The sequence below is a fragment of the Liolophura sinensis genome, chromosome 6 (assembly GCF_032854445.1).
Source record: "Liolophura sinensis isolate JHLJ2023 chromosome 6, CUHK_Ljap_v2, whole genome shotgun sequence".
In the NCBI taxonomy this organism is placed as follows: domain Eukaryota; kingdom Metazoa; phylum Mollusca; class Polyplacophora; order Chitonida; family Chitonidae; genus Liolophura; species Liolophura sinensis.
Window position 1 is genome coordinate 78,413,465 of NC_088300.1, and position 15,859 is coordinate 78,429,323.

Below are 15,859 nucleotides of genomic sequence, written 5' to 3' on the forward strand. Positions count from 1 at the left end.
ACTGCATGTGTGTGTGTAAGTGCTGGCCACATGTAACATGGAACAGACATGGGATGACAGCTATTCATTAATGGGAGTAATCAGGGAAATTGTTCTGGACCTGGAGGTCATAAGCTTCCTGTGGCGTGAGGATGAATGACGTCAGTATCTGTCACACACACACCTGCCCCACACTGAGTTAGCCACACAGAACAGGTGTGCTGACAAAGCCTGCATACAGGTACATGTACATCACACTTATCCATCTATGTTAGACTCAGCTGGACACTGATCCACATAAGCTGACCCTTAATTATCACACATGTCTACTGTCACCACAATAAGCTCGCTGAAACATACACTGGAAAAATTAACAATAATAAAAGAGGATTCAAACCCCTAAATCCCTGGAGCACCACTATTAACTAAACACTGCCAACATTAATAGTCTGAGAGTCTGAGAGAAAATATCTAACCTTTTCAATTCGTTGTAGTAATATATTTAATTTTGCGGACTAATGCAAATACTTCCATGCTCATATTGCTTTTGTAGGTTTTTTTTTCTTCTGAATAAATAAAAATAAAAATAAAATACATAACACGGTATCCTAATTGTTTGGTTTTGGACATCACACTGCATTGCCTAATAGGAAACTTGTAAAACTCCTTCCCACTTGTATCAAGACGGTTCCCCAGTCGTGAACTCATTAATTCTTCCCTTTATTACGTCACAATTATGGGTGCATGTGCGCTCATAAAGCTCCTTCCCACTTGTATCAAGACCGTCCAAAGCTGAGAACTCATTAATTTTTCCCTTCATTACATCACAATTATGGGTGTATGTGTGCTCATAAAACTCCTTCCCACTTGTATCAAGACCGTCCAAAGCTGAGAACTCATTAATTTTTCCCTGCATTACATCACAATTATGGGTGCATGTGCGCTCATAAAACTCCTTCCCACTTGTATCAAGACCGTCCAAAGCTGAGAACTCATTAATTTTTCCCTGCATTACATCACAATTATGGGTGCATGTGCGCTCATAAAACTCCTTCCCACTTGTATCAAGACCGTCCAAAGCTGAGAACTCATTAATTTTTCCCTTCATTACATCACAATTATGGGTGTATGTGTGCTCATAAAACTCCTTCCCACTTGTATCAAGACCGTCCAAAGCTGAGAACTCATCAATTTTTCCCTGCATTACATCACAATTATGGGTGCATGTGCGCTCATAAAACTCCTTCCCACTTGTATCAAGACCGTCCAAAGCTGAGAACTCATTAATTTTCCCCTGCATTACATCACAATTATGGGTGCATGTGCGCTCATAAAACTCCTTCCCACTTGTATCAAGACCGTCCAAAGCTGAGAACTCATTAATTTTTCCCTTCATTACATCACAATTATGGGTGTATGTGCGTTCATAAAACTCCTTCCCACTTGTATCAAGACCGTCCAAAGCTGAGAACTCATTAATTTTTCCCTTCATTACATCACAATTATGGGTGTATGTGTGCTCGTAAAACATAGATATAAAAATGTGTTATAGAACAAGGTAAATCATCTTCATGCAATGTTTCCGGTGCAAAAAAATTACACTACAGTAATTGCATTACTGTTACATCCGACAGAAACCTAACCCTAAAGTACATTGTTCTTTACCTTCCGTACAGGTATGTCATGAACATTACACACCTGCTAAACTTACACACTGTCCATAGAAATGTGTAAAATCCATGAACTTGTGTGTCGCCCCAGCCTTGCTAAATCACAGGATGGCTACAGACATTCACTGCATCCTCCCAGAGATTTCCACAAATCATTAAACCCTTCATCATCTATTCGGACAGCATAAGGTGAGCTAATGATTCTGACCACAACTGCACCATTTGGATTCCTGTACTGCAGATAGAACAACAAACACGCTCGCGCAGCGTAATGGCCCAGGAGTCTCTCACCAATGCGGTCACTGTGAGTTCAAGTCCAGCTCATGCTGGCTTCCTCTCCGGCCGTACGTGGGAAGGTCTTCCAGCTGTGCCCGGTTTCCACCCATCATAATGCTGGCTGCCGTCGTATAAGTGAAATATTCTTGAGTATAGCGTAAAACACTAATCAAATAAATAAATAAATAAATAAACAACAAACATGGCTAATTACATGTACGAGTATAGAACACAAACCCCAACTAGGTATGGGCAATGGAGATTTCAAACAATAAAGTTACATGTACATAATGGAACAGGATGCACAATTCATAGAACTTGCAAAATTGCCAAATCTGCATGATTCTAAGTAAGACGATGTAGATGTATTCAACTTAATGTCCAGTTTCATCCAATCTGGAGATAAAACAGTGTGGCAAACCTAAGGCAAACAACCAAGGTTATAATACTCTTGAAAAAGTATTCTCACATACAGTTACACATTGTAGATCAACATTTTTATGTAGATATAATCTGAAACAAACTTAACATATTTTTAAATGTTCACTCATATTTTTCAAGTCATTTTCCAACAAGGGGTGGGCAGTGTAAAATAATTAGTGCTTTAACAAATACATTTTGTTGTCATTGTAATGCTGTTTTTGTACATAGCCTTTTCTGGAAACATGAATTGGAAAAATAAACAAAATAATTAAAACCTGCATCATTATATTGAAGTTTTTTTATGTTTCATCATAACAACAGGAAATTGAGGGAGTTGTTGATATTTTTAAGGCTTGCGAGGTGGATGAAAAACCTCTAATAAAACCTGCTGTGCATAGAAATAGAGTGGTTAATGAGGGAAATAGCAGTGTATTATTGGGTTATTTGTTGTAATTAATTACAACTATTCACACTGTTTCAACAAAAAAGCTGTCAAGCTGGGTATTAAGTATCAAAAGGTCAGAAAAGTAAAGAGGAAAAATGCTTGAACAAAAAGTCAGATTCCAGGCAGAAATAACTCTCAAATATCCAATTTCAGCTGATCGATTTTTGCACGCAAACAGCAGACTTCAATATGCTGGGCATTGAAAAGCAAATGTGAATGGAGCCTATCTAAACTGTTTAAAGCAATGAGGCGTAAAGCACTGCAGCATAATAAAGGCTCTTGTGTGCCAATCAAAAAGCTTTTGTGGGTTTATTTGAAGGCATGTTATTTTTCCTTTATTGTGGCTAAAGGCAGCTGTAAGCCAGAGCATGTTAGTTGGATGAGGCAGGGGATTAAATCAATTGTTTTGACACGTCTTCATATCAGTGGTGCTCCAATTCCTCCTGCTGCCTTATTTCCTCTCTACAGCACAGCCAGCAACAGATTTGTGACGTTAAGCTCTAGCGACCTTGACGGAATCTTCACCCTGACTGAGACACTGGTGCACCTACAAACAATCGCTACAGTCCAGGTCGGGGGCAGCTACAGAAGCTGCATAAACAGCAGATTACAGTTAGAATCTCTCACAAACAAATTGTTGCCTTGTTACCACAGGCATATCAATACATAGCTTTTCTGCAACAAACCACAGATTTGTAAAGCAGAACTCAACCATCAGAAACTAAAAACAAAAAAACCTGTAAACCGTTTTGCTGACAACCAATAGTACAAAAACAATTGTATTTCTGAGCAAAAAATAACTTTATGGTGGATGGAAAACTGCAACACTTAATGAAACTGTAGGTGGAAATATTCTGAGCAACATGGATCACCTTACAATGTGGTTATGATTATTAAATCATAAAATTTGCTGATCTACTGCTGAGGATTATTACGAAAATGACCTTCTATCTACGGGCAATAGTTGAGGTTTCTACTGAAGACTGGAAATGATTTGTCACACCCAAAACTCTTCACTGACTGGCCCTCTCAATGTAGCACTTCTGCTTTTCGTCCTTTAGCCACATGTCGCGTTGCGACATCATATTTCTGGTTCATATAACATGCATGGCGAATTTCCCCATATTTATAGATCAGTTACCAGGCAAAGCCTAATGGCTCTGACCATTTAGGTTTCTTTCCACACCCTCTTTTGAAATAACTAAGCTTATATTATTTATTGTCTTGCAAGCTTTGCACTTAAAAAACAGCCACCTTGCACTTTCTGTGAACGTGTGACCAAGTAGATACTTGGTGTAACCATACATGAATGCCTAAAACCTCAATTTGGCTTCAACTGGAACACTGTAAATGCTGACTGGCAGGCAGTGAAAATCTTAGGTACACATCAGGGAGAAAACAAAGAATAAACCAACACAAATCCATGGAAATTTTGCTATTATTTTTAAATGGCTCAAATATATTTACCTTTCACAAAGTATCAGCACCACCTGGGCAAGAGTTAACATTCAAAATTAATAATAAAGTTCGTAAGATATATCACGCAGATTGCATTATTACTTTTTAAAACTTTTGAATCATTTCAACACTGTATTAATATAGTGCAGGTACATTATAAGAGTCTGATATTTACTGAAAGGCAATAATTTGAGCTAATGTTGGTAAATACAGAAAATTTTATCTGACGAATGTGTTTTTTTTGTTTGTTTTTTTTTAGGCCAAAAATCTCCAGTATAACCTCTTTAACCACCAAATGAATATAGATGTTTTAAAAGACTGCTTCCTGTACATGTAGGTCTGACTACATCTATCTTTAATGCAGAGCTAAAAGATATTTATCTGTCCTGGGTGACTGTTAGACATATTAGAATCATCATAATACAATGTACAAGTGTACTTTCACCAATGCCAAACAGCATCCGTAGTTATTAAACTACATCCTTTGTCTTATACATAGCACCACTAAAAAAACTACACCTTTGGCCTTGTAAACAGCACAAGTCAAACTATACCCCTTTGTCTTACAAACTGCACCACTAAAACTACACCTTTTGCCTTATAAATAGCACCATTAAAACTACATCTTCTGCCTTACAAATTGCACCACTAAAACTACACCTATTGTCTCATAAATAGCACCACTAAAACTACACCTTTGGCCTTGTAAACAGCACCAATTAAACTAGACCCATTTGTCTTACACACTGCATCACTAAAACTACACCTTTTGCCTCACAAATTGTACAATTAAAACTACACCTTTTGCCTTACAAATTGTACCACTGAAACTATACCTTTTGCCTTACAAATTGTACCACTAAAACTATACCTTTTACCTTACAAATAGCACCACTAAAACTAAACCTTTGGCCTTGTAAACAGCACCAGTTAAACTAGATCCCTTTGTCTTACACACTGCATCACTAAAACTACACCTTTTGCCTTACAAAATGTACCATTAAAACTACACCTTTTGCCTTACAAACTGTACCATTAAAACTACACCTTTTGCCTTACAAATAGCACCAGTTAAACTATATCTTTTGCCCTATGAAGTACATGTAAGTGTAACAAGATTTTGAATGGCAAAGCCCAGAGCTTAATATGCACCCAGTTGTGAATAGGACAGGTAGGCATTCAGGTGTTCCATGTCACTCCTGCAGCTAATCCTTGGGTGTCAGGAATACCATCGTAAAGGGGCAGGCTGGCAAACACTCTACTGTGGCCTCAACACTGTGGGATGGATTTCCATTATTGATTGATATCCCAGGTATAAATATAATCAACACCTGAATAGAAAGAACACACCATTAATGCAGTCGCAAATGTATAGTGTGTTCAGTTCTCATTTATCATTCTGCTCTATATCAGAGATTGAAAGATTGCTGAAAAAAACTTTGCTTGTTGGCATCTTCCAGGTATAGAACTACCCGAAGCCATGTCGCAAAATCATGAGTTCAGCCAGATATTAAACCAAACAGATTTGGTTTATATTGAACACATGCACATATATTAAATCCTACAATTTGTGCTGGTAGTCAGGCATATGAAGTATCTACATTTTCATTTCTTAATAACTGTGAGATAATACTGTATTTGTTTGGTGATGAAAAAAAAATCCCAATTTATTTCTGAAATAGAAAAAGAACCCTCTAAGTTATCTGTTGTTTAACACTGATCTGATGTAAATTGGTTTGTAACTGGCTTGTAAACTGAAAATGATGGAAATGGATAAATTTCACAAATTTTAAATTGGTATCAGCATCAGAAACCAGAGTACTGGTATTTAGAAGGGCTGCTCATCATAGCAGAGATATCCAACATGCAGAATAACTGCACAACCAGGCTATTTGGAAAAATTACACAAACATTTTAAGTCTACAAGTACTGGTATTTAATACGAGAGAAAGCAGACATAAGCTAACTTTCCATAATTCTTTACTTCCTGAAAATTTCTCTGACATTTGACAAGTGCTAAAAATCCTGTTTTGGTAATGAACCAGGCACCTTTGTGCAGCAAGCATACCAATGACTTGATTACTTTCACTAAAGGTCATCACATGGTGTTGTTTAATCTTTCAACCTGAAATGTTGAATGTTTGTACTGACTTAAGTCAGACATTCATAAAATTCAAAATACCAAATGATTACCACGAGACAAAAGACAACAAGGCATCATTTTTTCCACTGCTGTATAGGCATCATTTTTTTCCACTGCTGTATATCTAAATGTTAGTTGAACCTTAGCTTAATATGAAGATGATCTTTCATAATCTTTTTCATTCGCATCTTTTGTTAATTCCAAAAATTTCATACATACTTATTTCTTTAACTGAGCATACATGACTGTATAATGTGAAATAAACAGTCAGTCTCATATTTACTTTTCTGACTGGTGTTTTATCCTGACTGTACTTAAGAATATTTGAGTTCAAGGATAAAAGTTTGGGCACCCATACAAACCATTCAAGTGCTCAGTAGGGTTGACAAGAGAGTTCCACATGTCTGCTGGATCTAATATCAAGCCACACTGTTATGTCTGCTGGATCTAATATCAAGCCACAATGTTATGTCTGCTGGATCTAATATCAAGCCACACTGCTATGTCTACTGGAAATAATATCAAACCAAACTGTTATGTCTGCTGGACGTAATATCAAGCCACACTGTTATGTCTGCTGGATCTAATATCAAGCCACACTGTTATGTCTGCTGGATATAATATCAAGCCACATTGCTATGTCTGCTGGATCTAATATCAAGCCACACTGTTATGTCTGCTGGATCTAATATCAAGCCACACTGTTTTGTCTGCTGGATCTAATATCAAGCCACACTGTTTTGTCTGCTGGATCTAACATCAAGCCACAATATTATGTCTACTGGAAATAATATCAAGCCAAACTGTTATGTCTGCTGGACATACTATCAAGCCACACTGTTTTGTCTGCTGGATCTAATATCAAGCCACAATGTTATGTCTGCTGGATCTAATATCAAGCCACACTGCTATGTCTACTGGAAATAATATCAAACCAAACTGTTTTGTCTGCTGGACGTAATATCAAGCCAAACTGTTTTGTCAGCTGGATCTAACATCAAGCCACAATATTATGTCTACTGGAAATAATATCAAGCCAAATTGTTATGTCTGCTGGACGTAATATCAAGCCACACTGTTTTGTCTGCTGGATCTAATATCAAGCCACAATGTTATGTCTGCTGGATCTAATATCAAGCCACACTGCTATGTCTACTGGAAATAATATCAAACCAAACTGTTTTGTCTGCTGGACGTAATATCAAGCCAAACTGTTTTGTCAGCTGGATCTAACATCAAGCCACAATATTATGTCTACTGGAAATAATATCAAGCCAAATTGTTATGTCTGCTGGACGTAATATCAAGCCACACTGTTTTGTCTGCTGGATCTAATATCAAGCCACAATGTTATGTCTGCTGGATCTAATATCAAGCCACACTGTTTTGTCTGCTGGATCTAATATCAAGCCACAATGTTATGTCTGCTGGATCTAATATCAAGCCACACTGCTATGTCTACTGGAAATAATATCAAGCCAAACTGTTATGTCTGCTGGACGTAATATCAAGCCACACTGTTTTGTCTGCTGGATCTAATATCAAGCCACAATATTATGTCTACTGGAAATAATATCAAGCCAAACTGTTATGTCTGCTGGACGTAATATCAAGCCACATTGTTATGTCTGCTGGATCTAATATCAAGCCACACTGTTATGTCTGCTGGATCTAATATCAAGCCACATTGTTACATAAATGTATACACATTCCTATGAAGGTTTTCTAAAACAATTTCATGCAAAACGAACGAATTATTTTCAATTTATCTTTTCATCCTGAATTTTAATTTCTTTTTCAACCTTGTTAGGCACCCAAACTATAATGTAGACATGTAGTTTAAATCCTCTTTGTCAGGTTCAAAATCATCCTAGGCCCTATACCTGTACGAGAAGGTAAGAAGCCAAGTTTGTGGAAGGAGCAAAATCAACCCACAAGAAATCACCGCAGGATGCCAGCTCCTGACAAACCTCCTGACCAGCCTCCTAACAATCCTCCCAACAAGCCTCCTGACAAACCTCCTGACAAGCATCCTGACAAACCTCCTGACAAGCATCCTGACAAACCTCCTGACAAGCCTCCTGACAAACCTCCTGACAAACCTCCTGACAAGCATCCTCACAAACCTCCTGACAAGCCTCCTCACAAACCTCCTGACAAGCCTCCTCACAAACCTCCTTACAAACCCCTGACAAGCCTCCTCACAAACCTCCTGACACAGAGCCACAGCCAAACCAGCAGGCACTCGCATGAGCTCATTTCCAGCTGTATATATAAGTTTAAGTTACACAAATAAGCCAGTAAGGGCCAGCTGTTTAGCAGACAAACACACAAATGAATGGACAGACCTGCCTGTCATACATGACATAAACAATATCAATCAGTCTTTCACACTAATGGCCAAAAAGTTTTCAAGGCTACTTTTACTTAAAGGTCACTTGATGAAGAGCCAACATAAATATAATGTACTAGTGTGTGTTCAATACTGACGTTTTATGGAGTTTTAAACCTTACTTTATGTAATACAATGATCACTTCATTTGATTACAAGAAATCTTCCCAGTAAATCCTTTCCTACTTTATTTAATTAAATTATTCAATTCCCCCATAAAATAAGTAATAAAACTTTGAAATAAGATTCTTTTTCTGGCTGGTCATCACACATACAGGTTTTTAGAGACTGGATAGCTTATTTTATTTTATGAATTTTTATACCACTCTTTATAGCCAGAAATGTAGCTATCACCTTTTAAAAATTCCCGAAGTTTATAATCAAAGTCGGGAAAGTTGAAGAATAAAGAGAAAAACCATCACTATAAAATGAACAGTACTTAAAAAAAGGTGACATTAAATCTGGGGAAAAAGAATAATACTCAACATATAAATATGCTCCCCCAGCAAGTGGCTGAAGGGGGAAAAAAAAGCTCACCCAATAGACTAAGATGTATCTCATGGCAGCATTTTTATCCCTTGAATAGCTCAATTAGAAAGAATCTAAAATAAATGAAATTGCCCAATTGCAAAAGATTAATGAACGAACTTGGATCAAGGGTGCCAATAATTAATGGCAGGGGATGGAGAGATGAAGCTCTTGATGCATAAAGACAGGTCACAATTTATTGGGAAAGCGGAAAAAGATATTGCACCAACCTTCAGAGAAGAGGTAATTGAGGAGGGGAAGCTTGGATGAGTGCTTCCTCCAGAGTCGAAGAATGTAGTCCTCCCAGCGGACCATTTTGCCCAGGATCAGCATGATGGGAATTGTCGGCAAGCCAATCAGCAGAAACAATGGGTCAGCTCGCTCCATTACATTCAACCCCTCTTTGTGCCCCAGAACCTGCATGATGAAAACAAGGCATTAATTGAAGACTATATTAGGATTTAATTACAGCACCACAGAAGAGTCACCCAGGAAACCTGCAATGGGATAGCTGGGTGTGTGAGGGCTGCAGTCACCAGAGAATGTTGGGGGATGCCATGATGTGTTCTCCCCAAAGTTACCATAAAGATTCAATTACAGGTCTCTTGCCTCAACCAGATGCTCAGCAATAATGACATATTGTTACGAATCCAATTTCATTGTGCTATAAACCAATGAGCAAAGCAGCCAACTCCAGGCCTTAGAGTCAACCAGTTGGCTCAGCATGGTTGGGTATGGTTGGTTACTGCTGGGTCATGGCTTACAGATATACATCAATCACTCAGAACTCATAAATCAAGGTCCTTCGAGATAACTAGAGACAATTCCAGACATCACAAGTTATTACAGTCACATCCACTATCCATCATCATATCAGCTTGCCTCACTACCCATAGAAAAACAATTTTCACATTGCTCCAAAAATAATTTTCCGATATTCCTCTGATGTGATTAGGCAGTCTTTCCATCTCTGTTTAATATTTAATGAACAATGATAAACTAAACAATTTTAGTGAACTCCATCTGAATGATGAAATTCCAGAAAAATACCAATACACTATTTTTTTACATCCTCATGCAAAATGAAACTTTTTCATCAATGACAAAGTTCAAAATGTTTTCTTTCCAGAAAATTTTCCAAAAGTGCATTACTTGGTTATCCGAACACCTTTTACACAGAAGCACTTGTGCAGTTGCCAAGCAACCTCAAATACAGATCCCAAGTCAAGTGGCACTTAAAGAGAAAGCCATGACTCAGAGTCGTCAATACTTTACTATAACCACAGGGTATTTTTTGTTCTGTGTCTTTTCTCTTTCATTTTCTGAAAAAACGAAGTCAGTATCCATTCTACTGAGAAAAAACATTCATACTCTTTGAAAAAAGTCAGCTTACAAGTCATATGAAAAAATTTAAAAAATTACAAAACCAACCAAAAATATACATCCACATACTGACTAACTGATTTTGCCAGAGTCATTCTCAAGACGAGGCTGCCCAGAGAAACCGGAGTGCCAAGAGAGGTGCTAGTATAAAAAAAATTTTCATGTTATTTGTTAACTTTCCTAAATGTGACATACAGACTTGCACACTGCAGACTTGTGATGTCTGAGATTCACAAACGTAAGACTGTGCAAACAACCATACAAGTACAACTAGGGCAAGGAGAGCCAGGATTTTCCAATTTCCGGTTTATGACCAGGACTGAATTAAGTCACACCTCATGTGCCTGGTGGTTAACAGTCGGACACCTAACACTGACCTACTTGTACATGTACATCCAGCTCCCATCAATTTACAACAGAGAGAGATAAAACTACATGTAGTTCTTTTATTGCATTAAATCTTCCAAACTGGACTTCAAACTTGCCCTTCATATTGATTTAGTTACTTTGTGTTTGATTGGTGTTTGATGCTACATTATTCTGAACTTATCAGATTGTGGTCATCTCTGGCTCACTAAAATGGTGCAGAGCGAAACATAATCCACATCACAAACCTGCATGTAAAACCAATGTCATGCCAGCATATGCTTGACCTAAACATGTCATATACTGAACTGGTCAAGGCACAATGGTCTGATGGTAGAACACAAAGCCAAGAAATGACAAAACCCTAAAACTGTATACATGTACAATTGTGTTTCCATTATAGTCAGTGAAGAACATGTAGTTACACAAATACAAAAATGTATTTCAATAAAAACAGGTCAGCCAAATGTCAGTATATGATGAGTTGGTGTGTGGTATCTTTTTGCCATGACATTTCAGTGTGGCAGTAACTGTGCTCTTTGCATTTGCTACTTTATGATATTATACAGACTGAGACTATTGGGAAAACCCAATATTACTTCAATAAAAAACTCAGTTTGTAATATGGGTGTAAATCATGTTAACTATGAAAACATTCTGAGCTTGACCTACAGGTAAATCAATAAAATCTGTAGATGATGTAAGAAGAGACCACTCAGGCCAAACACAATCACAGCAAAGGAGACCACTTTCTCTTTCCAAAGAATAACCATTACTTTAATAGTCCATAGTACTGCTGAACTTGAGCTTGCTAGCTTCTCTACGCCACAAGAATGCCATGAAATACTGCAGCCTTTGACCCCATTTAGGGACAGTGTTGCATATTTAGCCCAGAAAGTGAAGTGATCTTTTGTTCACTCCCACACTACTCGTTCACTAACTTCACCATGTTCTAAGATGGGTCTAGTCCAGGTCAGAAATATGCAATCACAAAAGCATCCAGAGCTGGTTGTCATTAAGAAGAACCACATTTTATCAATAGCAGGCTTGATTGCTCATGGTGGAAATCCATTTAATGGAAGCTGAAGCGTGGCTGCTGGGCGTGGAGTGGTGGCACAAGCATTGAGCAGCGCTAAGCACCAATGAGCCGGCATGGCACAGCATGACCACCTGTGACGTGGGGTTCTGATCTTTGCTGACCCATAATAAATCAATCCCTCAACAAAACCCCTACGCTTGCTCAAGACAAAGCGCCTCCTGGCAAGCATTTGCTGCCCTGAGACTATGGGACGCTACCAGCCATGATCAAACCTTTAAAACCAGTGTAGGAATGTTGAGCTCAACTCCAGACAGTTTAACCCAGAGGGCTGCGGCCGTGGCAAGCAGATTCATTGATTGGTTTGTATCTGGGTATAAAGTAGACGACTTGCAGGGCTCATCTCTGCAGTGTCCTATATGTGGATGAACTGTGCGTAGTACTGATTACATGCCCATATATCTGAGGCTTAATCAGACACAGGCAGCATAACCCACATCACATAAACATCGCACACTGGCCATAACATATACACTGTGCTATTATTCCATGAGTGCAGAACGATTTCTATGTGCATCATATGCACATAGAACCATTCATTTATTCCTTGTACATCTTGTCACTATATGTGTATCATTGTAATGTGTAGAGAGCGGCCAGAACCATTCATTTATTCTTTGCACATCTTTCCATGATATGGCTGTAATGTGTAGAGGGAGGCCAGAACCATTCATTTATTCCTTGTACATCTTGTAACTACATGTGTATCATTGCAATGTGTAGAGGGAGGCCAAAACCAGTTATTTGTTCCTTGTACATCTTGCCATTATATGGTTGGAATGTGTAGCAGGAGGCCAGAACCATTCATTTATTCTTTGTACATCTTGAAATTATATGGTTGGAATGTGTAGAGGGAGGCCAGAACCATTCATTTATTCTTTGTACATCTTGTCACTACATGTGTATCATTGTAATGTGTAGAGGGAGGACAAAACCATTCGTTTATTCCTTGCACATCTTTCCACTATATGGCTGTAATGTGTAGAGGGAGGCCAGAACCATTCATTTATTCCTTATACATCTTGTCACTACATGTGCATCATTGTAATGTGTAGAGGGAGGCCAGAACCATTCATTTATTCTTTGTACATCTTGCCATTATATGGTTGGAATGTGTAGAGGGAGGCCAGAACCATTCATTTACTTTTTTTACATCTTGTCACTACATGTGTACCATTGTAATGTCTAGAGGGAGGCCAAAACTACTCATTTATTCCTTGCACATCTTTCCACTATATGGCTGTAATGTAAATGTAATTCATTTATTCTTTGTACATCTTGCCACCATAATCATTCATTCCTTTCAAATCTTGTCACAATATGGCTGTACGGTGTAGTGGAAAGCCATAATCATTCATTCATTCCTTTCAAATCTTGTCACAATATGGCTGTACTGTGTAGTGGAAAGCCATAATCATTCATTCATTCCTTTCAAATCTTGTCACAATATGGCTGTACTGTGTAGTGGAAGGCCATAATCATTCATTCAAATCTTGTCACAATATGGCTGTACTGTGTAGTGGAAAGCCATAATCATTCATTCAAATCTTGTCACAATATGGCTGTACTGTGTAGTGGAAAGCCATAATCATTCATTCATTCCTTTCAAATCTTGTCACAATATGGCTGTACTGTGTAGTGGAAAGCTATAATCATTCATTCATTCACTCCCTCCTAATCTGCAGATGTTGTAATCAAGGATGAAATGAAAAGGAGAATCACAATTCATGATGTGCTCATTTAAAACTGCACACTGCAAACTGTGTACAAGTAGATACACTGTACCACGCACACTTTGAGTACAACTACATACACTGTATCACGCACACTTTGAGTACAACTACATACACTGTATCAGGCAAACTCTGAGTACTATCAGATACTAATTTTCTGAACAATAATTATGTCCAAGTGCAACTTTTATCTTCCACTTCACTGTGCAAAGCCTCAAATATCTGAACCACAGACACAATTCATCATGAGTCCAAAAACTGTACCTCTTCACATTTTTTGTCAAGGCATAACTGAGACTCTATATTTGAATCGCTCAATACATGTTTACTGTCTGACACCAGTCCGGTTCAATCAATACGGTGATGTCACTCACACAGAAGATGGTTCATACACGTTAGATATGGGCTGCAGCAAACTCCAGCAGCTTACCCAGTAACACCACGGGGGTTATCATCACTGGAACATGGAGGAGAGTAAACAGGAACATTACATAATACATAACATACATTTAACACCATGGGGGCTATCATCACTGGAACACGGAGGAGAATAAACAGGAACATTACATAATACATAACATACATTTAACACCATGGGGGCTATCATCACTGGAACATGGAGGAGAGTAAACAGGAACATTACATAACACATAACATACATTTAACACCACGTGGGCTATCATCACTGGAACATGGAGGAGAATAAACAGGAACATTACATAATACATAACATACATTTAACACCACAGGGGCTATCATCACTGGAACACGGAGGAGAATAAACAGGAACATTACATAATACATTATACACCACAGGGGCTATCATCACTGGAACATGGCGGAGAATAAACAGGAACATTACATAATACATAACATACATTTAACACCATGGGGGCTATCATCACTGGAACATGGCAGAGAGTAAACAGGAACATTACATAATACATAACATACATTTAACACCATGGGGGCTATCATCACTGGAACATGGAGGAGAATAAAAAGGAACATTACATAATACATAACATACATTTAACACCATGGGGGCTATCATCACTGGAACATGGAGGAGAATAAACAGGAACATTACAAAATACATAACATACATTTAACACCACGGGGGTTATCATCACTGGAACATGGAGGAGAATAAACAGGAACATTACATAATACATAACATACATTTAACACCACAGGAGCTATCATCACTGGAACATGGAGGAGAATAAACAGGAACATTACATAATACATAACATACATTACATAATATCCCACTCGCACTGAACATAAAGTTATCACCATGAAGTATCTCATGTTCCAACTTAGACAAGACAAATTTGTTAGCAGGGTCCAATCATGCTCTGGTTATCCTGATGAATTTGTATGGCATAATCTGAAACCAACTTTATGCGGACCTTACCAGGTACATATACCTTTCAACTCTCAACAGGCAGATCAATTAATGAGCAGAAGGCTTGTTCAGTTATGATTTGAGATATCATTAATTTCAGATCTTCAACCACGCCTATCACACTTCCACGCCTATCACACTCCCATGCCTATCTCATTCCCATGCCTATCACACACCCCACACCTATTACACTTCTACGCCTATCACACCCCCACACCTATCACACTCCTGCGCCTAACACATTCCCATGCCCATCACACTCCCATGCCTATCACACTCCCATGCCTATCAAATTCCCATACCTATCACACTCCTGCGCCTATCACACTCCCATGCCTATCGCACTCCCATGCCTAGCACACTCCAATGCCTATCAAATTCCCATACCTATCACACTCCTGGGCCTATCACATTCACATGCCTATCACACTCCCATGCCTATCACACTCCCGTACCTATCACACTCCCATGCCTATCACATCCGCATGCCTATCACACTCCCACACCTATCACACTTCTACACCTATCACACCCCATGTCTATCACACTCCTGAAC

The 15,859-nt window shown here is 38.4% G+C and overlaps 1 protein-coding gene across 1 annotated transcript in view; it reads right to left on the bottom strand.

Moving 5' to 3' along the window:
• LOC135466375 (E3 ubiquitin-protein ligase MARCHF5-like) overlaps positions 1–15,859 on the bottom strand; it is a 43,913-nt gene that overhangs the window by 13,736 nt on the left and 14,318 nt on the right. The window contains exon 5 of the mRNA XM_064743817.1: positions 9,545–9,731. Coding sequence (XP_064599887.1) covers positions 9,545–9,731 — 187 coding nt within the window. The remainder of the gene's footprint in view (positions 1–9,544; positions 9,732–15,859) is intronic.